General features: G+C 39.1%; 1 protein-coding gene across 13 annotated transcripts in view; it reads left to right on the top strand.

Annotated features, from left to right (window-relative positions):
- The window catches only part of LOC103144611 (plectin-like), a 132587-nt gene that overhangs the window by 39071 nt on the left and 66149 nt on the right, over positions 1–27367 (top strand). For 2 of the 13 annotated variants that reach the window (XM_016678348.1, XM_016678276.1), the window contains exon 1: positions 617–762. The exons of 7 other annotated variants lie outside the window; for them this stretch is intronic. In XM_016678348.1, the coding sequence (XP_016533834.1) occupies positions 717–762 (46 nt within the window). In that variant the 5' untranslated portion in view covers positions 617–716. Of the gene's footprint in view, positions 1–616; positions 763–8248; positions 8340–21112; positions 21198–27367 lie in introns of those variants that run through there. 4 more of the 13 variants (XM_016678199.1, XM_016678071.1, XM_016678238.1 and 1 more) reach the window with 2 other exon arrangements.

Genomic DNA, 27367 nt, shown 5'->3' with positions numbered 1-27367 from the left:
TCTTTCTTTTTTCTCAAACAGTATGGGTGATTTTTAAGCAATATGTTTCTTACTGCTGGTACTTAGTGACAACTGCAGCTCATTTTGGTCTGCGTAGAAATTGAAGATACTTCCATGTATTCCTGTGTTTGGGATTGGTGGCAGGATAAAAAAAGGGGTAAAAAAAAGTGGTGCTGGGATACTGTTACTAAGCATTTAGTCTTTTCTCTCTCTCTTTTTCACACATAAAAATCACCATCGTCCTTTATTCTCTCACAAGAAAAACAGATCTTTACTTTATTCTCTTTGATTCTCCTCATATCAGTCTCTGCATCAGCCAATCACTCTGATTAGCTTACCTGAGTCCGAGGTCGTTTTCTCACTGAGTGAATTTGCATTGCAGTGAAGATAACAATCCAGTTGTATTTGAAAAAGGAAAGGGAGGAGCTTTGGATTCTGCACAGAAAATACTTCAGAGTGTGCATATGACTGAGAATGAATGAGTGTGTGTGTCTGTGTGCGCCTCACATTGTTTATGACAGGAACCAAAACAGAGAGGAGAGTGCCGGTCAGTCGACCTGCTGAGCAGGAAAGTGACCAAAGAGAAAAAGAGTTGAGACACAGGAATCTGCTCAGACAGGGAGACGTTTCTGTCATCTCGTCAGAGGAAGGACACCAGACTACTGAGGCATTTATTTTTTCATCATTCTCTGAGAAAAATAGCCTAGGAACCCCAAATGGAGTTTCCCATCTCCATCCAGAATGAGATCACTTTACTGAAAGGTATTGTTTTTTTTTTTTAATTCTGATTTGAATTTACAGAAAAAAACTTGCTGTTATTTATTTATTATTATTTTTTTGATAATATGAGACTTGTAATGGAAACAAAACAGCTAAGAGTAGAGAATGGAGAGACATTGTGCTGCGGTTTTGTTAATGCATCGGAAGGGAGGGGTGGCTTGAAGTTATTGTTAGAAAGGCTGAAGAAATATTGAGCTTACGCCGTGTGAGAAACCTCAACTCTGCTCCTCATTGTTGTTTTTAAATGGTCTGGTAAAACCTCATCAGGGCGCGTTCAACCAGACTGCTGCTGCAGGGAAAATCACAAACTAACCCTGCAGAGCTGCATCACCTTTTTACATCTCATCTCACCGCAAGTTACTAGCATGATCTCATTTAACCAATGTTTGTAGTTTAGTTCTCTTCATTTGCGCCTCTGCATCAGTATCAAGATTATAGTTGTTATGTTACTATGGTTACGTCTTCCCGACACGTTGCTCGTCAGGTTTCCCTGCCACCTCAGAACCAGTTCTGTGTGCATGTGCTGCTTCGAGTTTCTGTCTTCAGCGATGGCCCAGTGATATGACGGCCGGACACTGATAAGAGTTAGACAATACCGTAAACTTTCCCGCATGTCGAGTTCTTTTGGACGTGGACGTGTGGACGTGTGGACATGTGGACGTGTGGACGTGTTCGAAGCTAAAAGTTGCAGGAAGCTCTGGACAAAAATAAAGACAGACTGTAAACACGGCGGTAAATGTTGGCTGCGATTAAAACATTTTTTTTTTTTTACAATCAAAGCCATGGATATCTGCTCATCTGGTGCTGGAATGCATCAAGATTCAAGAACTGATTCGTGTTCTGGGAAGCTTTAGTATGAGAAAGGACTCATGAGTCATTCGTTATAAACTGCAAGTCGTTATTTTTAGCAATTGATCTGTAGATTTGACAGTAGTGTGAGAATCCAAAGGGCTTAGATGAATAACTGCAACTTTCATACTTGAAAAATCCAAAAAGGAAGTCCATATAAAGCAGCCAGGCGAGGTGTGGTTTATTTACTTCCTGTCCGTATGTGACTTGCTGCGTTTGCAGACAGACTGTTAATGTGCAGGAACAGCTACACGGGACATAATGACCAAAATGAAACAAACAAAAAAAAAACTCTATGTCTTCAGTTCTGCATGATGCATAAACACACTTTTTTTCATATTTCTTGCACAAGTAAAGAAAATGTAATCTTTGTCGGCAGTGGAATTAAAAAACATGCTTTTTCTGTTGAAATCATGCAGCAGAAAAAGCAGAAAAACAGTGTGGCAGGTAATGGAGTGAAAAATTAGATTTTTCAGCATTCATTGCAAATAATAACAAAAAACTATTTGGGATGAATGCAGCTCTGTGTTTCCCAACATTGGATGCTTGAGAATCCAATTTCTTATTTATCTTTGTGTGCCGGCTTCTGTTTTGGCATCAAACAACGTATAACTGGATTTAGAAAAAAAAAAAATCTGATCTTCATCCTTACTTATCCACCACTGATCCTTACGGAGATCCAAACTACGCCCACATTTTGGGTCGCTGGATTGTGTGCGAACTTGCTGAGCTGTGCATTTATTGACGATTAGCTCGGCTCATCTAAAATTTGCTTTATTAATTACTCCCATTTATCATCCTGTGAAGGAAGAGTGTTTAGAAAACTGCAACCAGTGTCTACTGTTGAGCCTGAGATGTGGATGATTTAATGAAATGTTGCGTCACTCAGGTTTGTGTAACTGCAGCGGGATCGCTGACGCTTTGGTTCTTTTTGTGAATTGAAACGTGAGTCACAACACTTCTCTGGTGGATCTCACGGCTGGGCTCAAAATTACATAGAGACTTGAAACCATGTGGAAGGAAATAGAGTGAGCCTTGAAAACAAAATCTGCATGCTTTGAGCAGAAACCTTGATACTAGATCTGACAGATCTAGTATCTGTCAGATCCAAATACTAGATCTGACAGCTTAACATCAGTTTGATGTCATATTTTCCAGAAAATGTTCATCCTCGGTGCATCCTTTTCAGTAGTGATGCACCGAGGTCGGATTTTTGGATTTCCGTCCTCAAAACATCTGGCACCAACAACCGAAACTGCTAAAGTAAAAATCGTGAGGAGGTGAAGTGACCAGCAGCGGCCAGAGTTTAGCTTTCTGTTGTAGCAGCTGGAATGAATAGCTGACATTCCTCTGCAGATCATCTACTTTCATTCTAAATGACTTTTTACACCTTTTGTGCTTCATCTGGCTGCCTTTATAAACATCTCATCTCACTGATACTGGGAAACGAAACACTAATACTGGAGTTTTCTTGCTGCAGTTGCAGCTTCCAAACCTGGGAGTTTTGTTGGTAGTGTAGCGTGGTAATGCTAACATGTCATCAGAAAAAGATTTCATTATTTTTATTTCTTTTATTGTCCAACTGGTTGGTCACAGATTGACCATGAAAGATCTGCGAATACTACAGCCAATTTTGAGTTTGATCAGACCCTAATTATTCTCGGAAAATTCACCTGTTTGAGGAATTTTCCACAGAGAATGCTTGGAATATTTGGAAAAAAAATGCAGCTTGGAAGGCTGAAATATCTTGGCGCGATGCTAGTTGAGATCATTTTGACTTGTGTTTGCAAAGCATCCAATCCAGGTGCTCCATTTTTACCCCCTTTGAGCTGATTGGCTGTACCTCCAAAGAGCAGAAATAAGGAAGACTGTGAAGGTTAGCTTCTACAGTAGTGCTTAGATTGTTGCTTATATAAATATTTGGTGTTTGGCCCATTAAAACAGGTAATTATAAACGTTTTCGAGGGGGTCAGATTTGCGGGAGGCTGTAGCCTCTAATCCCTGGAAATACCAGCCGTCCACTGTACATTACATAGCAACGTGTACGCCAGTAGAAAGTTAAGTGACTTTGGTCTTGGCATTTATTCTCATCACGTCACAAAAGTAGGAAAAGAAAAAAACGGAGGTTCATTGCTTGGTCATGTTAATCAAACATCACAGTCAGTAGAAAGCATTAACGACAGTGGAGTAGGAAACTGGGTGTGCTTCCCAAGTACAAACAATAACTAACCTCTGTCGTCTAAAGAAAACAGCTGTATAACTCAGGAAATGTTCTTAGCTGTAATCACACTTGTACTTCATTCCAGGACAGAAAAATGGGAAATTGAATCTGTTTTCATTTCCGTAGACCTTATTGAAACGCTGCGATACGAGCTTATAACAGCAGTTTGGATGGCAAATATTGGTAAAAGCTTGGCTGATTCCATTCTAGGTCACTTGGCTTCTATTATATACAGATATATATTTGTAATTCAAAGCTATGTAAAATTCTGACATACTTTAGTGTTTTTGTTGGGTTTTTTTCTCTGTGGATCTTCAGCTTGCGACTTTCTTGACAGGATGCGTTTATTTCTGTCATTTTCGATCCATTTGCCACATCTACGTGAAAAAGGAGAATTTCTCACACCACGCTGTTATTTCTACTAGCATATTTTAGGGGTACGACTTTCCCATAGTAACACACGGCAGAGCGAGGGCTTACAGGCGTGGGTGAACATTCTTTACAACCAGCGGCAGTAATAAATCGCCAGGTGATGGCGTCAGCGGTTTGCAGGAAACGGAGAACACCGTTTGCATTTGGGAGGGTTTCAGGCTTGCGTTAGTTGCCTGGCATGAGGAGACGCCACAGTGCGGCCTCTTGATGGATGTGCTGTCAGTTTCAACAGAGTGAGAAGTAGGAGAAACTCTTCCCAACAATGCAGCGCTTTATACTGACAAGGAAAGGTCATATGTGGGAGATGGGTGCATGAAATATTTGACACTGCTCAGTGTACACCGCTAATGTAGCAACCTTACAGAGCAGCTGTGTGATGACGTAGCTAGTGGGGAAAACAGAGAAGCTCAGAAGTTAATTGTACTGAGTGTGATCCTAATCAAAGTCTTGAGTCCTTTTGATTTGATTGGGTCGAGATCTCTCTCTTCAGCCTCATTTGTTTGATCCTACGTCTTCAAGTCTAGCCAATCGGGAACACAAAAAAAGAGACCACCTTTCTCCAAAACAGAAACTACAAAGACAGGAAGGAAAATTTCAAGCGCTTTCTGAAGTTTCAGGAAGTTACATCTCCTTAAATAGAGGTCGTTTGCTTTCCAATTTTTTTGTTGCATGAGAAGCGTTGAAGTGGATCTTGCTCAGCGTTTCAGAAGCCTGGAACAAATCGCTGTAATCTCTGTTGGCTGCAGTTTCAAAGTCTGGGTTGGTGCTCATCTGTCTGCGTGTATTTAGTCTTTGAGTCCAGCCGGCTTCCAAAAATTCCCCTAAAAAGGTAATTCACGACTAAAAAGGAGCTTCAATAGTTTACTGGCATGTAATGAACGCTTTCATTAAGAAACTAATACTTACAGTTAAACTATCCAGAGAATAAATATCAATCTGTGAAAAAGCTGTTACCATCCTTCATTTTTAATTTCTACTTTACTGACATAATTTGATGCCAAAGGAGACACACACATTTTAATGGTCTATTATTCTGACCATTATTATTTATTTATTTAATTGATTAAAAATCAATTAAGATTTTGTGGGTAAAAAACCCAAACAAACAAAAACAGTGAAGCTGGTTTTTTTTTTGTTTTTTTTAAGGTATGACATTCAGATTAAATTAGTTTTCAATGGGCCAATAGTTTGGTATAAATCACTAAAATAATATTAACAGAACTACTCCTTTTGTCAGACTTTCATTTTTGCCACTTTAATAAGACAAAGCTAAATGAATAATAAACATTTACTCAACTTCTTTGGTCTTTAAAATGTTAAGTTGCAAGTATTAGTTACAATGACACTTTTAGAATGTTTTTTATGGTATGATAACCAAAAATAACGTTACTTTGCTTTTACTTAAAACAAAAACTGCTAATTATTACTGTTGCAGCTACAGGAATATAACATGGATCCTCACAACTGTATCAGTGGTGTATGTGGTATTTTTTAAAATTTCAATACATATACTTTCGCGTTCAATTTGAAATCAAACTCACAAATTTAGTAGATTTGTAGTTGCTTTTGGAGAGAATGTCGCTCCTGTTATGCTGCTTGTACTTTTAACAGTCCTACCTTAATAGAGTGATGGGTGGAGCCTCTCTGGTTTACACCCAACCATGGTTTGTGTTTTATGCTAGCTACAGCTAATGTTTCTTATGCCAAGTCAGTTAGGTACCCAATAGTAGCTTATCATAAAATCCAACTGGTCATCCTCATTTGAGCAGCCAAGGATACCAAGAAAGTTTTTCACTTATATTTTTTTATTATTTGAATGTGATGAAACTGTTTAACCTGAGAAGTTTGAGTTGTTTTTGTCAGCAAAGCAACAATAAACAAGGACAGTGTGAGTAATAACCACCTGGCAGGGTGTTGGCCTCAGTGCGGCCTAGTTACATAAAAATGACAGCACAATGGATATTCAGATTCTTATTGTTGACATGCACGCCTTCCATCCTTTCCTCCCATTATTCCAGTAACACACATGGGAATCTTGAAATGCATGAACCGGGATTACTTTCAGGGTTTTAACACTAATTAAATTGGACTGCAATCAGTTTTTATTCCATATATTATTTTACATTCAAACCCAAGAGACTCTTAATAACCCTTGTTGTCTTGTACGTCAGCACCTTGCGGACATTCCTTCTTGCGGTTTTTAAATCTTGTCTCTCTTTGAACATAATTTAAGACATTTCTGCAACATGCTTTTCCTGCACTCGAGCAGGAAATGCGTCACCAGCAGTTTCCCTTCTGCTTTGTTGGGCTATTTTAGTGGCTGATGAGGCTCGGGGGATATCCTCAGGTTATAGTAAGGCTAATCCACAGCTGGGATTTGACTTAGTGTCTTCCTCATAGTAAATAAAACCAAACAGATGTTCATGTAAACACAGCATTCCTTCATTATTCACTTTTTCCACCTGGACTACACCTGCTCCTTTGAAATGCATTGAAAGAAGATGATTTATTTATTTATTTATTTTTTAATGGCATGTGATGCGTGAATGTACAGCTCTGGGAAAGGTCTAGAATTTGCACAGCAATATACACTTCTATCTGTTGTTGGGAAAATATCCCACTGTTTATGTGCTAAATGTTTCTATAGTCACTTATTGAACCTGATACTCTAGTTATGTTCCAGACAGTCATTTGATCCACTGTATGTCACAAAAACAGGGAAGTCATCTAAGTCCTGATGGTAGTTTGGGCTTTGGAGGTTGGAGACATGCTGTGAGAACCTGAAAGCCGTACATTGTCTTATAATAACAAGAAAAATAAAATAAAAGTTGAATATTCCTTACGTTAGCACTGAAAAATCCAAAAATCTTTTAATATTTGATAATAACATTATTTCCCTTGAAATAATATTGTATGTTAATAGGATTCCTCAGAGAACACCAACCCCAGTGCCAGTCACTGAAATGTCTTCAAATGACATTTCAATTTCAATGACATTTGAAATGTCTTATAGTAAAAAAAACATTGAAATAACGTTTGGTAATGTTCTGCACAAGAGATCCAACATCATGGATAAAATCCGGCTCAGATAAACGGAGAAGACTGACCGCAAACACAATTGAAAACTTTCCCATGTTGAAATAAGTCTCTTCTTTCCTTTTAGCTGTTGCTTAAATAGCTGCACATCAAATAATTTTACTTACATGTACTGACTTTGATCTAGTTATACACCAACACAGAACAGATTACAAGAAAAAAAAAACTACTTTAGTTTTGAGTTTGGCTCTTTCTTATGTTTACTTGACGCCTTAAAACCTGGGTTAATGTTTCTGAGACTGTACTGTTAATCATTAACCATTGGTTACACCTTCACCATTACTTCAGTGCACCTTAACGGCTGCAGCGGCTTTACCAAGTAAAGTTTGGTATTCATTTGATCAGTATATGCTCACTTTTTGTGGTTCCAGGTTCTGGACATTGTCATCATCACATATGTCTCTGTTAAGTCTCTTTTGGCTTTGGTCTGAAAAGATAGACTTGTTTTCAAGTAATTTTCCCTCCTTTTGTCCAATACAATGCACTGGATGGTGCAACTAACTAAAAGCAGTTAAGCAATTTTACTGGTAATGAATCGTCCAAGGTTACAATAACCACCGACTGAACAATTCAAGACAATCCTTTAAGTCTGACCCTAGTTTGTCTTTTTTTTTTTTTTTACCTATCTTCTTGCTTTTTTCCCATTCCCTTCATTGCGCAAATGCCAATGAACACTTCGGCTGCACACACGGTCATGCTCGCGCATTTACATGAGCTGAGGTATTATTATAGAGGGCGGCTCTGACCTGTGTAAGAGGAAGAGGAGGGAGACTCCTTTTTTTTGTTGTTCTGCACAGCGTGACGTGTTTGACAGAAAGCGCGGAGAAAGTACATAGAGGCACCAAGATCAAAAAGAAGAAAGGGAGTTGTTAAGGGGGAGAAAAAATGGCTTCGGTTCCTAAGGTTCCAAACGTCTCCGCTCAGGAAATCTGCAGCATGGAGTCGTTCTATTCGAGCAAAGGTAAGCCTCAGGAATGAACAAAAACACAGCTGAAACGAGAGAAAGGAGGTAGGAAACAAAGCCAGGTGGTAAGCTGATCCAGGTGGAGAGCAGATCAAGAGAGAGGCTCTGGACGGGAATGCACAAGTGGTAAAATCAAAGGCATGAAGGAGATGACTTCTGATAATTATTAGAATTGCTCAGTGAGGATATTTTGCCCTCCAAGATAATATTTGAAGTCATTGAAGAACAGCCAGCTGATAACGGTTTGATAATTGGGAGATTTCTTTTGTCATTATATGTTCTAGAAACGTTGCTTTCTAGCATTTAGAGATATTTTTTTCTACTGTAGAGTCTGGAGCACATTTTTAAAACTCTCCTGTAACATGGTCCTAAGTAAGAAAGTTCCTATTTGACTCAACACACAACCAGAGTCTTTAATAAAGTCACGTTTTGCCCTCACTATCAAAGTTTTTATGCAGAGCAATTTGCAAAAGTGCTGGGCTAACTTTAACGTATATGATCTTTTTTTTTTCATATGACTTGTTGATAATTCAGCTCATAACACATGAGCTGAATTTCACTAGATTTACAGCTAACCCTCATTTTAGTTGTGCTCTGCAAAGCACTATGGGATAGCTGAGGATGTCTGAACATGGCATTAAGCAGGTGAACTGACAAGGATGGTCTTTACTTTAAGCAAAAGAATGATCTTTTCCTCACTAGAGGTGACAGGATGCAACCAGAGATGGTCCGTCTATGTTCTGTCCCTTATCTCTGATTATGGGATATGGATCATGACAGAAAGACTCAGGTTCTAGATACAAGAAACTGACATCAGCTTGCTCAACACAGTGGCCAGACTCTGTTTTAGAGAGTTGGTGAGAAAATACAACATCCAGCTGATCTTAAGTTAGAACTGTGTGTCCTTCGCATCAAGACTAATCAGTTGGGGGTCTGATGAGGGGGACTTCCTTTTGGAGCTTTTCTGGACATGCCCCTTTAACATGTCCCTCGTCTTACACACTTGATTTAAATGGCAAAATTGCCTCTCTTGCATGCAGTCAAGCTCTGTGGAGCAAAGCCAGTGAGCTAATATCGGAGCCAAGAAGAGAGAACCCTGGCCCTTGAGGATAGTAGTTTGAGACTACCGCTACAAATCCTTTCTGAACTTGGAACCTTTGAATCCCATTGTATCTATCAGAAAATTGATGCATGGATGGATGGATGGATGGTTGGATGGAGTAGTTAGATTGCAGCACAGTTGTAATACCTAATGCCACAATCATGGCAGTCGAGTCAAGCAAATGATCTTTGGTGAATGCGGGTTCTGTGTAGAGCAGACTAGTACTTTCAGTAACCTGCTTCACAGATGTTGCAGAGACATTCCAGTATAAACTGGATCTCCCTGTGGCTGTGTGGCCCTGTTCAGATTTACTGCTGCCTCCTGCTCATCAGCAGCTACCCAATATCCCAGTTTCTATCCCGGTTTTGGCACTTCAAGCAGTATATTGTCCTCTGCGTGTTCTGCTGAGTGTTACTCACTTTCAGTCCAAAACCCACAGAGGAGGAATTTTGCTCTCGATCAAAGGTCTTTTTGCTGTCACCCTCTGTGGAATTACCATGAAGAAGTTTCCACTGAGCCTCCATCAGGCTGCTGTCCGGGTCCAGAGACCTCCCACAGAGTGAGATGAAGTGTTGTAGTGTTGGGCTGCATCTGAGTGTTTTGCTGGCAAAGGGTCCTTCTGTCTGGCAGCACCCGCTGTTCCACAGAGAAGGGAAAGAAAAAAGAAAAACCGACAGCAGGTTTCTGAGGTTGTGTTTACTGGTGGAAATACTTGTTGGCTCTTGATGTCATAGGACAAGTTTAGGTGGCAACGACCATTGTTACTCTGCTGGGGGGAAAAAAATAAGTAGTTCAGTTTCTTCTGAATTTAGGGAACAATAAAATGATTGAATAAATCATCTTTTTACGTTTCGCACTGACATACCATAAGTTTTTTTTTTTCTTCTTCTTCTTAAGCCGCAACGATTGCTTCAGATTACTTGATATCTTGTGACGCATTCCTGGCTCTCTACTCTGCCATCTAAACTTATCTGCCCACTAGGGTGCGCTAGGATGCTGTTGCCAACTCCAACAATAAGACTGTCAATCAAAAAGTAAAAAGAAAATAAAAACATGTTCACAAAAAAAAAGAAGGAAAAAATAATATCTTGTGTTGGAAGGTTTTGCCAGTTTGTCTCGGGGAAAACAAGGACATTGAAACTGCCCTGTTATCCTGACGACAAATCATTTTATCAGGTCAGGTTTTATCTTATTCTTTTCATTTGATTGGACGGTGTGAAAAACATCCAATCTAATTTAGTAGCTCTAATCTACTTTCTAGATTAGAAATTAGCTCTAATTTCTAATCTAGAGCTAATCTGAATTAGCCTAAACACCAAAAAACAGAAGGATTAAAAAATATTCCATGAATTGCTGTTGATTGAAAGATATTTGGAATGCACAGATGATGAAGCCCTGGCAGATTTTAGTTTTTTAGATAAATGTTTTGTTTTTAAATGTACAGAATGGATGATGTAGAAGTTTGAATTTGGAAAAAGTTTTAATTTCTTATTGGAGAAACACATAGTAACCCTCTAGCAGAATTTCTCGGTACAGATTTTTACTTACCCTAGAAAACTTTTTGAGAACATTTACACCGTTTGTAATGAAATTGTAATCCTTTTTTCCCCTGCAAGTTATGAAATTGACATCTAAAAAGATCCAAATTAAATGCTTCAAAGTCTTTAACCTTAATCTTTTTTTATGTTGCCGTTCTCACCACAACATGATGATTATTTCATGTAACGTAAAGGATCAGAGCTGCTATAAATATTCTCCATAAACACATGGACAGTGACAGTCAGCTGTTGAAACACAAACCACACATTAGATCCTACTTTAGAGGGCGATGCGTCGCGGATCGCTCGCGTCATGAGGTGATGATTTAACGCAGAGCCGGCTGTTGATTGGTCGCCGCAGCTCGTGTTCTGCTCAAACACACAGAAACCTTCATCGCTCCTGTGGGGAGGTCCGACACAGTTTGAGGTGCCTTGTGGGTGTTAAAGGTCGGGGTTCAGAGGGCGTGACCTCAAAATAGGGAACAGCTGTGAATCCTTTTATCTGCAATGGTCACATTACTACGGAGGTCTGCAGAGTTAGATAAGTCATTCCCAAAAGCCTCACACAGCAAATAATGAAGTGTCTTCTATCACACGCTTCCATTAAATTGCAATAGCGACATGAACAACTGCAATGTTGACAGAAGTATCACTTTATTATCTCTTTAGGGAAATTTTCCTAGCAGGAAGGTGGGAAGAAAAAAAAACACAAACAGAAACAAACGCTACGAAATATTAGTACAAATATCACTGAAACAGGCAGAATGAAAAAATCAGAGCCGATTGAGTTTGACTTTACCTCAGTAATGGCCTGGCTAAGGAAAGTTGTTCTATCTTTTGGTTCTTGTTTTGAGTGTTTCCTAAGACAGAACAAATAACACATTTAATGGTTACCCTAAATGGATAGTTCAAAATGTTTAAAGTGAGGTTCAGTTCAGACTTTGTATGGTGATAAAATATTCAGCTTGTTGAATAGTTTGATCATTTGTGTAGTAAAAAAAAAAAGGAATGCAGAGAGACAGGGCAATGGGAGGATTCAATTTATTTAGGAAAGTTAATAATCACACACAGTCCCGCCACCCCCACAAAATGAGTAAAAAAAGTGAGTTAAAAAAATACAATGGGAATAAATAACATGCTATGGGACAGAAGTCATTGGGAATCTTCGTGGGGTTTGTCCATGTTCTTAAGTAAAATCAGTTTCCTCCAATTTTGCTATAATCGACTCATTTTAATCCACAGGAAAAACTAGAAAAAAGAAAAAAGAAAGAAAAAGCCTTCATTCGATCCTTTGCCTTTATATTTTAACCAACTCATTATTTTTAAAAAGACAAAGGTCATCTTACTAAAATCTGTTTTATTGAGAACCATCTTAACTCACTGTGAGTAATTTAAGAGGCCTAAAAGGATTTTATGTTCGGTGCATTTTGCCCAAAACTCTAAATCATTTCCAGCTAATGATCCAAAAATATTTGCTGACTTGCCATCTCTCCAGTAGATGGCGATGTTGATCTGTAAAGTGGAGCCTCGTTCTCAGCCTCCTGCCTTCAGCATTTTTCCACCAACTCTTCATTAAACATGATTTACTAGGCGGCCCAACCACTTTCCTTGAAGGCTGAACAATGATTTTATCATTCGACTCTTTTTTTTCTCACGCTGTCTGTGAAAAGACGGCGTGCCAAACTTGTTATTTTCATTAGTGACTCATTAGGCTTATTTATTTATTTATTTATTTATTTATTTAAATTGGGCTTATTGGTGACATAACCCTTAAAGTTTAGCCTCAGGTTGTTTCGCTGCTGTGATGCTCATCATCTCACTCCAGCTTATCGCTCCTTTTAGATAACACTAAATAATCTTGCTTTTATCGTCATGTTGTTATGTAAAGTAGAGCAGTTCATGTTTTTATTGAGTCCTATGTGTGCTATGCTTTGTGTTTTTCAGGTGAGTGCCCTATCCTCTCTTTTCCTCTTCATATTTGGAGCCGTTGCTGCCTGAGGACAGCGGGGAACGGCTGACGAACAAGCACGCTAATCAAGTTAGCCGAATGCCACAACCCACACGGCAAATCCAAACACTTCAATGTTAAGACAAGTTAATAAAAAAAGCAACACATACCTGAAGCATGGATTTGATGGCCTTGCAGTGAGTTTCGGACAGGTTTTAAGCTGCAACAAATAAACGAGTCACGCCCCGGAGGAATCAGGTTAAGATTTGCCCTCACAGGCAATCCCTCTCGTCTGAGGTACATCTGGAATGTTTTTACACCCGGCACGGTGGAACCGTGGCGGGGGTTGAGGCCCCCGGGGGGGCGAATCGCTGGCCCCTCTCGTTCGAGAGCAGTCGCCCCGCATCCTGTGATTTGTTGTCTGTTTGGTTGGCGCACCTCGAGGCATGTCGTGAAACGGATGACTGGGTTGCAGCCTGACAGAAAAACACCACCTGCTTCGGGATGTTTTATTTGCTTGCCACTCAGTGGATGTACAATTGCTTGACACGGTGTGTTGAAAGGGTAAATACTTGCGTAGACGAGTTAGGCAATGATGCGTGCTTAATTGCTCTGAAGTTTACTCACTGAGGGGAAAAAATAAAATAAAATCCAGTGTGTGCATATTGTGCATTTCAGTGATCGGTATGTTTCTGTTCGTAACGTTCTGCTGCACAACAGATCTTGGTCTCCTCTGGCCTGGCAACAGGTCACAATGTACCGGGTCATGTTTCTTCACCGGAGGGAGAGAGAGGTTGAACAGTTAGACTGGACACACCCTGAACGAAGGCCTTGGCAAAGCTACAAAGGGAGGCAGCTGAATGCTAACAGGTGATCCAACTGGTTTTTGTTTTCAGGGAGCTGCTAGCATTAAATTTCTTTGATACCAGAGTACAACTAATTCATCTGCAGCCCACAGAGTTCTGGGAGGCTACATTTACTGCCCCCTTTTCACAATAGTACTATATAGAGTGTGCTATAATCGAAAATATTTTAGTTTTCCTGTCAACGAATCAAACACAGTTGAAATATATCAATGAAGCATAAGTTAAGCTTCTACTTTTCTCTTTTATCTGGACTGAACACATTTTAGCATGCATGGTAATGATCAGTTTCTTCAACATTAATTAATTGTTTAAAAAAAATGTATCTATATATATATATATCAATTAAAAAAAGGAGAAAAACATCTAGGTAGAAATAAAAGATTACTTTAAGGAAGGGATGTCCAAACGTTTTGCCACATGGACCTAAATTGATAAGTTGAAAGTATTTGCAGGCCAAAATTATGTAAATAATTGTATCCAATTTTTGTTAGTTGTTTTTCTCTGTAGAAAATAAATGTCATTCACTGCATATCTAAAGCTTAATACAATAATACAATACAATACACATTTTCTGTACTGAAGAAAGTTAATCCAGTTTTTAATTTCTTTTAGGCTTGATTGAACTTTTTTTTTCTGTTTATAAGAAACAGATTTGGGTCACTTTCTTTCAAAACACTTTATTTATTTAGCCAAGTTTAAATAAATCAAATAAAAGCTGACTGAGGTGCAGCAAAGTAGACATGGTTCTACTTATTATAAAAGCTTCATTATAAAAATCCATTAACTTTTTCCATTGTAATAAAATGATGTTATGCACCCTGGTTAAAAATAAAAAAGTTACTATTTGCTTCAACCATCTGGGATGGGTTGAACGTTAAATGGGTAAAAAAAATATATATTTTGCAGGAGCCGCACAAAATCACTCCAAAGTTAGGTTAGCTTCTTTTGTGTTTGTCAAAAATGTCCATATAAATAATTCCCTTAAACAGAACACATTTTATTTATCCTGCGGCTCCTATGTTTGAGTTAGTTTTAGGCATTTGTGCCCAGAAATTTCAAGGACTGATTGAGGTTTGGTTTCTCTTATACCCAAATCCAACAACGGCATAATAGCGCTACATTTTTCACTCATGTAATAAATGTTTCATAGAATCTAATAAGTCCAGCATCCTTCAGTCAAGGTTTAATCAGTCAATATATTTTGGCTTTTATGCTTGTCTGATTCCAAAGCAGCCTAGAAACCTTCCCTGTACTTTTGCTTTCATAAGGAGAAGTTTTCATGAATCCTAAATTGTGCTGTAGAGAATCAGATCACGGTCTAACTGCACCAAAACCTTTGAGCTGTTAACTTGATGCTTTTGCTGGTTGTGCTACACATTCTGCTCCGTTGTCCCCACATGGGTTACACATCCGGAAAGACAACTCATTAGCAGAAATGGTTTTCTTGACGTTGTAAAAGTCTGGGTTTTTGGCACTTGGACACGCTGTTGGCAATAGTTGAGCTCACCACATTGTTCCCAGTTGGAGAACTCCTCCTTGTTGGTTTGTTCCAACAGTGAAGGAAAAAGGAAATGTGGCTTTTGTTTTTGCTGCTGTTCTGCCTTTTAAACGCTGAACCTTTAGCTGTAGGTAAAACAAAGAAAAAGACAGGAAATGCTGCCACGCAGAAGGAAAGGCGAATAGCATCGCCTGCAGGAATGAGGACACACGGATTGTGTGGGTGGGGTTGGGATCCTACTCCTAAGCTGCTTTTATCCAATAAAAGTCGCTGTTTACTTTGCAGGTTTAACAATGTAGGGTTTAGGTTAGGAGGGTATTATTGCTTCCAGTGTATTGTACTTTGAACATGTGATTAAACAATCATTACGTGCGTGAGCTTTGTTTCTTAGACCTTGGCCTTAGAGAGAGTCACATGGGAAAAAAAAAACAATTATGTCATGAAATCAATTTTTGCATTTCATTACATGGTAGATTTTGTAGATTGATTATGTTCAATCTACAAAATGTGGGTTTCATGGTTTTTCTAAAGTCTGGACCGACTGATGCTGACTTTTAGCTAGTTCCAGTTTCTCTTAGGAACCAAGTATGACCACAAGTTATTATTTCTCTACTTTCTCTATACATAAGTAATGCAACTTTCTAAGTAACAAAATGTCATTAAAAAAACAACACAAAAACAAGAATTTTCTCACAAATAACAGAGCTGGGGTTTTTTCCCCATGAGTAAAATCAACGATGATTTGGGACTTACACACAGGATGTATATTTTTGCAAATTTAACTGAAAGAAATATAGGATTCTTCATTGGTATGTTTTGCACACCTCAAAGTATATACAATAATCATAGTAATATAATAATACGTAGAACTCCACATTGTCATGTAGCATTAAAAATTTTCCTCAAGATTTGTTCAAAATAAAAATAAAAAATTACTTCTATTTTCAATTGAATACTTGAGAAAAACAGTCGGACATTCTCAGCGTGTTAGAATCAGTCATTTTGTTTAATGCAGGCATTGTTGTACCACTATTCAATAAAGCAGAACAAAACAAAGAAAAAAGGATTTAAGCTACTGAAGTGACATTTAAATAGTTCCCAGTGTAGCACTTGGTAATGTATATTGCTAAAACTGTTTAAAACATTGCCTAATTCTGTTAATAATTATTGCTCTGTTGTAAAGTTCCAGTTTGATCATGTAATGTAGTTCTACCATCACACTGATAGGTGGCAGTAGCGCTCCATAGGATGTGAGAGAAGTGTGAGAAACCACACCCATCCGCGCTAAAATCCACAAATACTTAAGATCCAATCAAAAGACACTGTTAGCTGCCTATTTTAATAGTTCAGTTATAAAATATGTCTTAATATTCATAAATACAAGACTCAAAGTGGCGGTTTTTCCCATAAAAATGTAACTTGGAGTTCTGCTCCATAGAAAAATCTCTGAATTGGTAAATTTATAAATTTAATTAAAAAAATTGCAGTGACTTGCATGGTTAGCTCAACTTAGCCTATGTTCTCTGCTGAATTAGCATCACCGACTGCTAAATGCAGCAAGTTTCATGACGTAAGTTGATTCATCTGCTGGTTTTAAAGACTTTGCAGTGATATGTTCAGCTTTGTTTTATTTGCCTAAATCTCCTCTACTGTTTAAAAGTAGCAGCCTTAACAAACCGTTTGTGTCCTTCTCTATAGGAGCGTTTATGTCACGGCAACCTGCTACATCCGATGTATTCACGGTTCAGGAAAAAAAAAAGAAAAAAAATCTGATTTTAAGTTTCTGACTGCCATCCACTGATCAAGTCAGGTGTTAAATCTCTCAGCTCTGTCCATCAAGTTATGTACCTTTCCATCTCTGATTGTTGATAACATTCCATCGCTGCTCCTTGTGTCTCTCCGTCCTGTTTTTGAGTACCAGGCTATAAAATATCTTCTCCTTAGCATCCACTACATGAAACGGCATGCCGGGTGCGTTTCTACTCTGCAAATTATAGTCCTGCTGCCACGGCACGAAATAACTACAACATTCCCAAGGCCTTGCTTGAGAACATCTTGCGAAAGTGAGCAAAGTCTTTGCGCAAGCAGTCACATTGTCATCACTCATCGCTGCACATGGTCTCTTGCATTGATTTCTCTCGGCAGATAAACTGTGTGAATTGAAAGCTGTCTGTTCCTGCCGGTGCCGCGTGGCGACCTCACCTCAGTGTGCCGGAATGACCGGATTTCAAGGAGCGATCGTTCCCCGCTTATCTTCTTCAGATTACCTGAAAACCTAACCCTTACCTCATATTTTTCTTAGTCTTTGTCATTTTTTTCCTCCAAATACATCGATTAGAGCTTAAACTTAAGAAGTTAACTGACCCTTGTTTTTTTTTTTTTTTCTTGTTTTTTTCTCTAAAAAGTCACAAGAACCTCTCATGGTTGGTTTAACACAGAAATAGCTAATTTGTGGAAGACACAGGTGATGGTGGTGAGTCACTGCTGTCTGTAACTCGACTCCAAAGCTGTGGCAGAAAGGCCCTTTTCTCTGCTTACTCATTTAGTTACTTTACTGTATGATTTTATTTTTTTTTGGACAGCAGTTTTCAGTCAGTTTTTCTGTTTCGCTCCGAGGACAGAAAGAATGCATCTGATTCATCCTCACCAGAACTGGGAGGGTTTTCTGGGAGTGAGGACAGTAAATCTAACCTCCTGGTGTGCATGTGTGGGATCTTAACTTTAGTCCGAGCGAACAACGCACCTGCGTTCTGTTTGCCTGCGTCTAATTAGCTGCTCATCAGGATCTTTGTCTAAAATTAAAGCCCCGCAGCCTCTTCAAGTTACAACACAAATGTCCACAAATGTGGCGCAGCGTCTCAAAGCCGGCAGTCTGGATGTTGTATCGGGTTTTTGTTTGATTGCCGGTTGCCCCTGGCAGCAGAAACGGCGCACATGCTCTGCACGGCCCTCAGTCGTGGACGGCGGGACATATTATTTGCCTAACCTGCGGGCTGTGTCGCTACAGCAACCAAAGTATAACCGCTCCCAAGTGTAATTGCAGATGATGACTCATAGAGACAACTATTTAAGAACTTCCTTTTTCACACACACACACACACACACACACACACACACACACACACACACACACACACACACACACACACACAAAGAAAAAAAAGCATAGTTTGAATGTGTTTTAGTTGCACAGATGTGTTGGTTTCTGTGTTTCTGATTGGCACAGAGGGGCCGGCCCATGTTGGCAGCTGCTGGCAGAGCGGGCACACCCCGCAGCCATTTTACACCTTCCTCACTACCCAGAGTGAAGCTCCATTTTGTAAGGGCCAGTCTCTGTTCATATTTAAATATGATTTACATGGAATTATCCTTTGGGAAGGATTCATATCCTTTCAGCATTTTTTTTCTAAGTACAATTGTTTCAGTAGACTCATCAGGAATATAGTCCAGATGAGTCTCGTTTTTCCAGCTGACTTCAGTGTAATGTGTTTCGCTTTGGGCAGAAACACATTACAACCCAGAGAGTCACTTTTACTGTCGGTCCAGACAAATGAAACTCATTTAGAGCCGTAAATGTTGCAGTTTTTTTTTTTTGTTTTTTTTTGACAAGACAGCTTTTAGATTAATATCTATTATTGGAAACTGCTGTTTATTTCTATTTTTAGGATTTAAAATGAAGATAAAGATAAAATTTAGCAACAAAAAAGGATGGATTTTTTTTCACTGGGACAGAAAATTATGTGATAAACTTTAAAAAAGCACATAGAGTCCAGCCTAATAATGAGAAAATCTATGATGGCATATTAGTTCTAGGAAGTACCTTTTTTTTCTTTTTTAATGCATACATTAACAAGGAGATTTCTGAGCCACAAAAGTCAGACATTTGTATGAAAATTTGAGATTAATCTAAAAGAATTCCTTTAAAAAATCCCAAATTTTGAGATTCAATTTAGAAATTTACTTGAAAAAACAGAAAAGTTCAAAGAGTTGAAATTGTACACTTTTGTCTTCGGTCGCTCAAAAATATTCTTTTTTCTGAAAAGTTTTTTGGCAGAAATTTACTTATTTTTTTCTACATACAATGGCCCTATATCTAAAAATCAGATCTAGAAACATATTATTATATTACTTTAGTAATATAGTAATATAAAGTAATATAACACTTTATATTACTTTAGTGTCATTCACTGCAAATATTGCATGGGTAAACTGCAAAACTAAAAACCTACCTTTGTTATTAAACATGAAATTTAAAATATCAGCTGTCTTTTTTTCCTTCGGGGTTCAAACAGCCCATTGTGGCTCCAGAGCCCCTGACTTGGGGAGAAAGTTCCTTAAATAAAAGGGCTTTGCTGTGACAGTTTTTTCAAGTTCCAACCATTAACATCAAACTATTATTAATGGCGACAATTTTCATCTCTTTCACAATTTGCTCTAAGGAACTGACTATGAATTTGGCAGAATTGTGACTCATCTTGTGCAACCGTTCAGATGCCATGTGTTTGAGTAACACCAACCGGTTCATATTTAGAAAGGAAAATGATACATGGTTTACATTTACATAATGGAATATGAGCAGCACAATTGCAAACCTACTACTCTGTTGCTCACCCAGTGACAACCGGGTGCTGGCACCAGGCTCAAAGTTGGGGTGAAAGTTCACCTTCCAGCGGGACAACCCCTCAACATATACAGCCACAGCTACAGTAGAATGGCCCAGTCAAAGTGCAGACCTGAATCCAATGGAGAAATCATGAAATGCTTCCAGTCCACTTTAAAGTTATGCGCTACCATGTGTTAAAATAGAAAATAAATATGTCTCTTTCTACAGAGGGGAAATTTAGAAGGCAAAGGTAAGAAAATATATATTAACTGGAAAATTATAATAGGTTGTACAGTACGGGCAAAGAAAAATAATGATTAAAAATTGCATATTCAGATTAATAGAGCAAATTAATCATTTTAGAAGAAAAAAATGTGCTAGAGTTTGTAGTTGGTGTATCTATCACATAACATTCTCATACAATGCATTTAGGTTTGTGGTTGCAGCACAGAGCTCTAACTGTTACCTGAAGGCACCGGGACTCATTCTGCTGTAGATTGTTTGCAAAGTGATGACATCTCTGCCAAAGATCTGCAATTGGAGTTTTCATTAGCATTGTTTATACCTGACTGAACTCAGTGGGTTTCTCTCTCTCTCTCTTTTTTTTTTTTTACTTAGAACGCTTAATTACGCCCCATAAACCTGAGGAATGAGAAAACAACAAACAAGGCCTAGAGCTGCTGATGGCTGTATGTTCCAGTTCCTCAGTGCTGCACTGAGGCCTTTACTTCTTTGTTTTACTTTCTCTCTATTTCTATTTGGTTCCTTTGTTCTACTTCTCCTCCATTGTACACTCTTCCTCTCAATCTCCCGGTCTGAAATCTTGCTCCGTCTTTCGTGAACAAAGAGCCCAGTGTGTGGCGCCCAGTGGCTGGTGCCAGAGCGAAGCGTGGGTTCCTTCAGATGCACGGGGACACGGAGCGGGGTATCCAGGGCAGCAGAAAGGATGTGGTCCATCCCAGCATGGGCCTCAGATTTATGGCATGGATGTTCCTCTGAGTTTATAGGGACAGAAATGAAAAGATTCCCTTGTTCTTTCTCTCTCTCTTTTTTTTTCTCAAAAACACCCTTTCTCCCTCCTCACCCTGAAAACAACTCCCAACTTCTGCACATTTTTGCCCCGTCTGTGTGAGCATCCATTGGACGGGCGAGCGGGGGTCTCACTAGGGTGAACAGAAGCAGCAGTTAGCAGTGTGGTGAAGAAGTTGCGGGGCGCTTTTTTTGCAGAAAATGTCAGTTCAGAGCTGGTGGGAGAGCGGAGATCCACTGGGAGATCGGTTCTGGCTCAGCCCTAAGAAAGGTAAGCAGATGGAAGTGAGCAATTCTCAGGATTGGTCACACAGAAGGGGTGTGGTCTTTTATTTATTTATTTATTTTATTTTTGCAGGTGACAATTTTCATTTCTTTCACAATTTGCTCTCTAAGGAACCGAATATGAATTTGGCAGAATTGTGACTCATCTTGTGCAACCGCACTGCAATCCTCTTGACTTCCAAATGGTGCAAGGCGTCTGTCTCTCTCTCTCTCTCTCTCTCTCTCTCTCTGTCTTTCTCTCTTTCTTTCCCTCGCCAAGCCCCGATCCCTCAGCACCGTTTCAGCCCGAGCCGACGTGCGGCTCTCTCGCAGAAAAGAGCAAGAGAGAAAGAGAACACGAGAGCTGGTTCGGATTTTCTGTCCGGATCCAACTGCTGGAACTTGTTTACAGCACAAAGTGTTATTGTATTCACCAGTTGTTTGTAAAGTTTACCACTGAGGTCTGACTTCAATTACGCTCATGTTAAAATGGAAGGGGTGGGGGGGACAAAGATATTTGGCTTTTGTGCAATATTCCAGAGGAAAGACTATAAGTGCGGGATAATGGCTTTAAATAGTGGAAGGGTGGAAGATTTCCATTTGTGCTGACTCTCAACCTTTACTTTAACTCCTAGCAGGTGGGCTGCAGTCCAGCTTTAAGGGCTGCTGGGGGTTTTGCATGGTTGAATACACCTGGACACTTCAGCAGTCAGTGACACTAAGTAAGAATGAACGAGACTTGGCAAACCTTGACTTCGCAAGCTTTTTTTTTTTTTTCTGTGACAGAATTTCTTTCCACTCTAAAAAAGGAGAGTCATTGTGATCCATGTTTTGTAGTGTCAGGAGTTAACAGAGCAGTGAAGAAAGTCTTCCCACCCTCCTTGTCCACCTGATGGGGCTGTTTCTGCTTCGTCACTCTTCAAAATTTCCAATCAAATTCAATATCAAATAAGGATTTCCTTAATTAGAAGCTTCTAAACCAAGTTGCTTTCAAAACCTAACCCGACCAAAATAGTTTTAACTCAACCACAATGGTGAATTTCAAGGCCTCAACGGCATGTGTAACAGCATCTCGGTGGAGTTTAATTGCAAACTTTGAGTAGGCCACCCAAAGGGCTTTCTTTCTTTTTTTTTTCTTTTTAAAGGTGCTGGTGTGTTTCTAAGATTTGTTCTGTCGGCTATTCCAAGTGTGCTTGAGCTAATTTGAGCAGCGACACGATCTCCTTCAGGACTTTCTCCTACAGATCAGATTGAATGGCTCCATCGGACATTTTTCCAAGGTTTCGTTTTTGCCAATGTTTTTTTATTCGTTGTTGAAACATTAACATGCGGACCTTCGCTGAAGAAAATGACAGCTGCACCACAGATGTTTTCCTTCGTTCTCTTTACACCTTCTGGATGATCCACTGATGCAACATGTCGCAGGGTTGTTCCATGTTTTCTGAATTTTTGCTGTAACTGTACAGTACAGATGTCAATGACTTCACCTATTCTCGCGATTCTTTTGAGTTTTTAAAATTTGCTTCATGTTGTCCGATTGGTTCAGCTTAGTGACTGTTTTAGGTCTGAGTTTGCATTGGGAACACAAATAAAAAAAGGCAGAAAGCTGAACTTGCTTTTATTCTCCGCTCATACCTCAATCACTTCTTCTTCTTCTGACGTCAATTTCAGCTTCATGTTACAAAAGCTGAAGCTTAATCCTTTCCATACAACTCCACATTGCCATTTTTTCCCCTTTTCTCAGTAGTAAGAGTTACACGGACGTTTCTTCGGGAGAAAACGGTTGTCTTGCTCCAAAGTTGCACTGAAAACATTCAAGTAACTCTAAAGGTATTTATGAGACAAGTAAAGCTTAGCTTGGCAGAACCGCAAGAGCAGTTCCTTCAGTGGTTTGATTGATTTCAGAATGTTTAGCAGCGGAGCAAAGCTTCCTCCGGCGTTTTTAGCTTTCCGTTGTCATCTCAGCCGTCCAAGAGTTGATTATTTCTTCTTGCAACAGAGTGAGAAATGCCAAAGACACCTCTTTCACCACCTCCTGTCAGACAGTGCTGCTTTGTTTGGAGCGTTACCACGGTTAACCCCGCTTCTAACGATTTACAATTGCGTTTAGAGAGCTTTATTTTTCTCCTCTGGTCATAATTCTTCTGCCTGTTCATAGCACGTAAACATCTCTAAAGCCAAAATTTATGCTAGCAGCATCTGGGTCTTCTGCCAACCATGTGCTGCCCAAATGGTTGTGACTGTGCAGACTCTTGCTTGCCAACCGACAGTCATGTAGAGAGATAGTAGGAGTTTTTAGGCAAACTGGATAGATCAATGCAATTATCCCAAGGGTAGATAAAGGTCAGTCTATAGCAGAAGCTAATGCTTTACTCTGCTTGTGTTTCAAAGGCTAACATCTCTCCCTATTTAAGTCTTATCTTGGCATCATGCAGACCTGTTCAGACGTAGGTTAATGTTTTGAAGTTGGGATGACTGCTTTGTGTTGTCTCTGTGACGATCCTACAATAGATAGGTCATAGATTTGTAATAGTGTTGTGCAAAAGTAGTCGTATCCTTTTTTGTAAAAAAAAAAATTAGTCAGATAAATTCAACTTATTTTCACGTGATTTGATTTGATAGACTAACACAAATGAGCATGTAATTGTGAAGTGCAGCAAACATTGATGCATGGTTTTAAATAAAAGTGTCATGTGCATTTGTATTCAGCTCTACTTTAATTTAGCTTAATGTAACTTTTGTTAAAAAAAAAGTTTTTTTGTTGTTGTTTTTTTTACATGTTTGTTGAAACTGTCACTACATCAGGACAGTTTGGTATGAGAGAGATGAGCTCAGAAAAAGCCTTAGCTCCTCTGTTGTCTCCCAGTGCTTCCAGTACTAGAAACAGTCAATCAGAGGCAGCAGTGTCAACAATCTTGTGTTGTTTTCTGGGATGCTGCAGCTGGCATAGTTAGTTTTGAATGCTAAAGCTAGTTAGCATAGCCACAATAATAGCAGATGAATGGTTTTCCTGTAATGGTAAGTTGTTTCTCCCCCATTTAGCATACTTGGCAGCGAGTACATGAGGTTGATTGACAGCGCTGAAACTTTTCACAGCCACTCTCATAGTCAAGTTCTTCACTCAAATCAAATCATTTTAAATATTATAAAAATGGATTCTGACTACTGCTGGGTTGTTTCTGTTTGAAGTATGTTTTTGGTCTGTTACCTCACGGAAACGCCTCTTTGTGATTTTTAACTGACTTTTTCTGGGCACCCGTTAAAGAAATGCCTCAAAATGTCACTTCCTATATCAGCTTACAGGAGTTTTTACTGAAATATAAATTGCCTTCCTGACTTAAAATACATTTCCTTACAAGGATCCCCAAGTTTAGCACATTCACACATCAGTTCTGTCTGGGGCAACACCTGTCCCATCGGGGGAGGGGTCACGTGCCTCACCAGTCCCACTCTTAGGACAGGCTCCTTAAATTAGAATAGGCTTTTCATCTGGATGAAAAGTGAGCACGTGCACATTGGAGAAGCATTCATCACCTCAACAGAAGTGCAAGTCATGATTTTTAGACATCTGCCCATGTTCATGTCTTGACCAACTCAGTTATAACCAAACATTGATGATTGAACTATCCTAGCCAACTTACAAATAGCTAGCTGATGGCGATAGAACAGAAAAGTCATTCTTTCAATCAGTTTAAGAGATAAAAAAAAAGAAGTCATCATCTCTGATTATAAGGTATGAATACATTTTGAGAGAAACCACCAGTACTGCAAGTTCTTTGATATTGATGAAATTCCTGTGAAAATAGTTACATGTTCTGAAATCTTCATCTTCCTTCTGGCTAAACATAACATAAATGTGTTAGCTGGTTGTTGTTGTTGTTGGGTGAACGACATTACTGAACGTAGATCAATGAAGTTTTTTGTTGTAAGGTGTATGTGCTGAGCTTTACTTTTTTTGTGGAATGCTTTGGGTCCGATATCAGGAGGGACGACACACCATTGAACACCCCAGGCAGTGGGGCTTTACTTTGGGCAGTTTGCCATCTTCAAGAAGGTGGTGGTGACAAGTCTATTCTGGGACATGGGGAGGTCTGAATCCGCAGAGGCAGACTCCTAACTGGGAAGTTGCTCAGATAAGCCATTGTCCTTTTATCTGTTCAGTCAATTACGTCATATTTATTTCAGTTTTCCGTTTGTTGCTGTAATACTTGTTTATGATGTGTAATGTAATGGCTATGCTTATCTTGTAGGGGTATAATGTAATAACTAAACCAGCCTGAACAGATTAAAACAGATACAGAAAAGAAGTGGACAGATAATGACATCTGAACCTACATTCAACCTAGATTTTACTGATCACTTCCCACAATTATTAGTGAACATGATCACTGACATGATCAGCCAGTCCTCTGTGTGTCTGTGTTTGACATTGACAGTCTTAATGGATGTTGACATTTCTTCTTAGCCAATCACTTTAGATAATTTCACCTTAAACTTGCTCCCAACTATTGCAGCTAAAGAGTTGACGGGACAAAGACCAGAATTAATCTACAGTGGTATTTTCTTTTAATTCTGTCTATGCGAAACAGTTTGGTGGAAACTGAGCCTGAGCTTTTTAGCTGTAGTAATGGTTATATAATCAACGCTGTATTCATTGTCATAAAATGGTTCTGTCGTAACCAGACGGACACTAAACAGCCTCAGGTTGTTGTAAATCTTCAGACGAGCTTGCCTTATCCCACGCCCGTCAGCCATCAAAAAGTCACCCATGGAAGATGTGTAAGAGGAACAGAATGTTATGCCTACAATGAACCACCCATCATTCCACAATGTTAAGCACACCAAGGCATATGTCTAAATATCTCCCCATAACTAAAGAAGCTACCATAGGCTGAAGTTCAATGGCAGAGACAGACATGATGTGCGTACTGCACTTGTCCTTGACAGGGTTCTGGTGTGTTTATGTCTCAAATTTACCATGCCAGTAGGTCACACAGACCTCTTTCATCATTTTAATGTCCGAAAATCAGTTGGTCAACATTTTACACACAGGACAAGAAGCCCTGTGTGTAAAATGTCCAGACACACTCACAGTAATGGACTGTAAACAGCAGATAATTAAGCAAAATTTGTTTGTTTACAATATTTGGGCATGGCAATATGAAGGCCTTACAGGGACGTTGTAGGAAAAAAATAAATTATCTTTCTTGTGCGAACCAAATAGTTTCACATGCACATCAGACAGCATCTTGTGCGCAGCAGATACTATCTGCTATGCACGAGATATGTGGTGCACACCAGAAAATATCTGATATGCACGAGAAAGTGTTTTTTTTTTTTTCTTTTCCTCAACGTCCCTTTAGATGCTCCTTATGGGGATGCCCACAGTGTACGAAATTACTGCATGCATTGTAAATAAAAAAAAACAAAAAAAAAACGACCTAGCAAAACAACATCTTCACTGTCTTGCCACTGGAATGAGGATGGATGAATGATTATGCATGCAATTTATAACCAAAAAATAATACAAACTGGTTATAAATTGCATGCATAATCAGTTTTCTGTTACACAGAATTCCAACTTTGATTTCTTTCCAGATTAGTTTATATATTAAATCTTTTTTTTAAAATAGAAACCAGAGAGCTCAGCCCCTGGGGACTCCATGGTTTACAATGGATTCCACTGTATCATTAAAATATGAAAGTCTCAAAGTCCACATATCATCTAGTTTTGCATTAACAACCAGGTAGATATTAAGCAGTTTTGTGCACAGCATGCCAGAGGACTTTAAAATCAAATAACCCACTTTACCGCTCAGCGACGTGCCGAAATAAAGTATGAAATTTTTAACAAGCCTGTGTACAATGGAACTGAATATCATAACCTGTCACCTACTCGGCCGCTTCTTCACTGTGAGGCCATCTCTGTCTGACAAGTCGGTGAGGAAATTCTTGTTTCACAATGTCAGAATGCCTTTCTGGTCTAATAAGCACACCTGAGAATTCCTGTCTTCATCTACTCCTCCCATTCTTTTGTAGTTTTGCCTTTACATGCATATTATGAAAAGATAAATCATATCTGCTCTAGGTGGATTGTTTTTGGATGTGGCCTAAGGCATCAACTCTGAGTCTGACTCAAAAACATGTCAGGCAACCTTATAGTATCAAATAGATTGT

Source organism: Poecilia formosa, unplaced genomic scaffold (assembly GCF_000485575.1).
Source record: "Poecilia formosa unplaced genomic scaffold, Poecilia_formosa-5.1.2 Scaffold0, whole genome shotgun sequence".
Classification (NCBI taxonomy): domain Eukaryota; kingdom Metazoa; phylum Chordata; class Actinopteri; order Cyprinodontiformes; family Poeciliidae; genus Poecilia; species Poecilia formosa.
The sequence above is the reverse complement of the archived record's forward strand: the minus strand, read 5'-3'. Positions and strand labels throughout refer to the sequence as shown.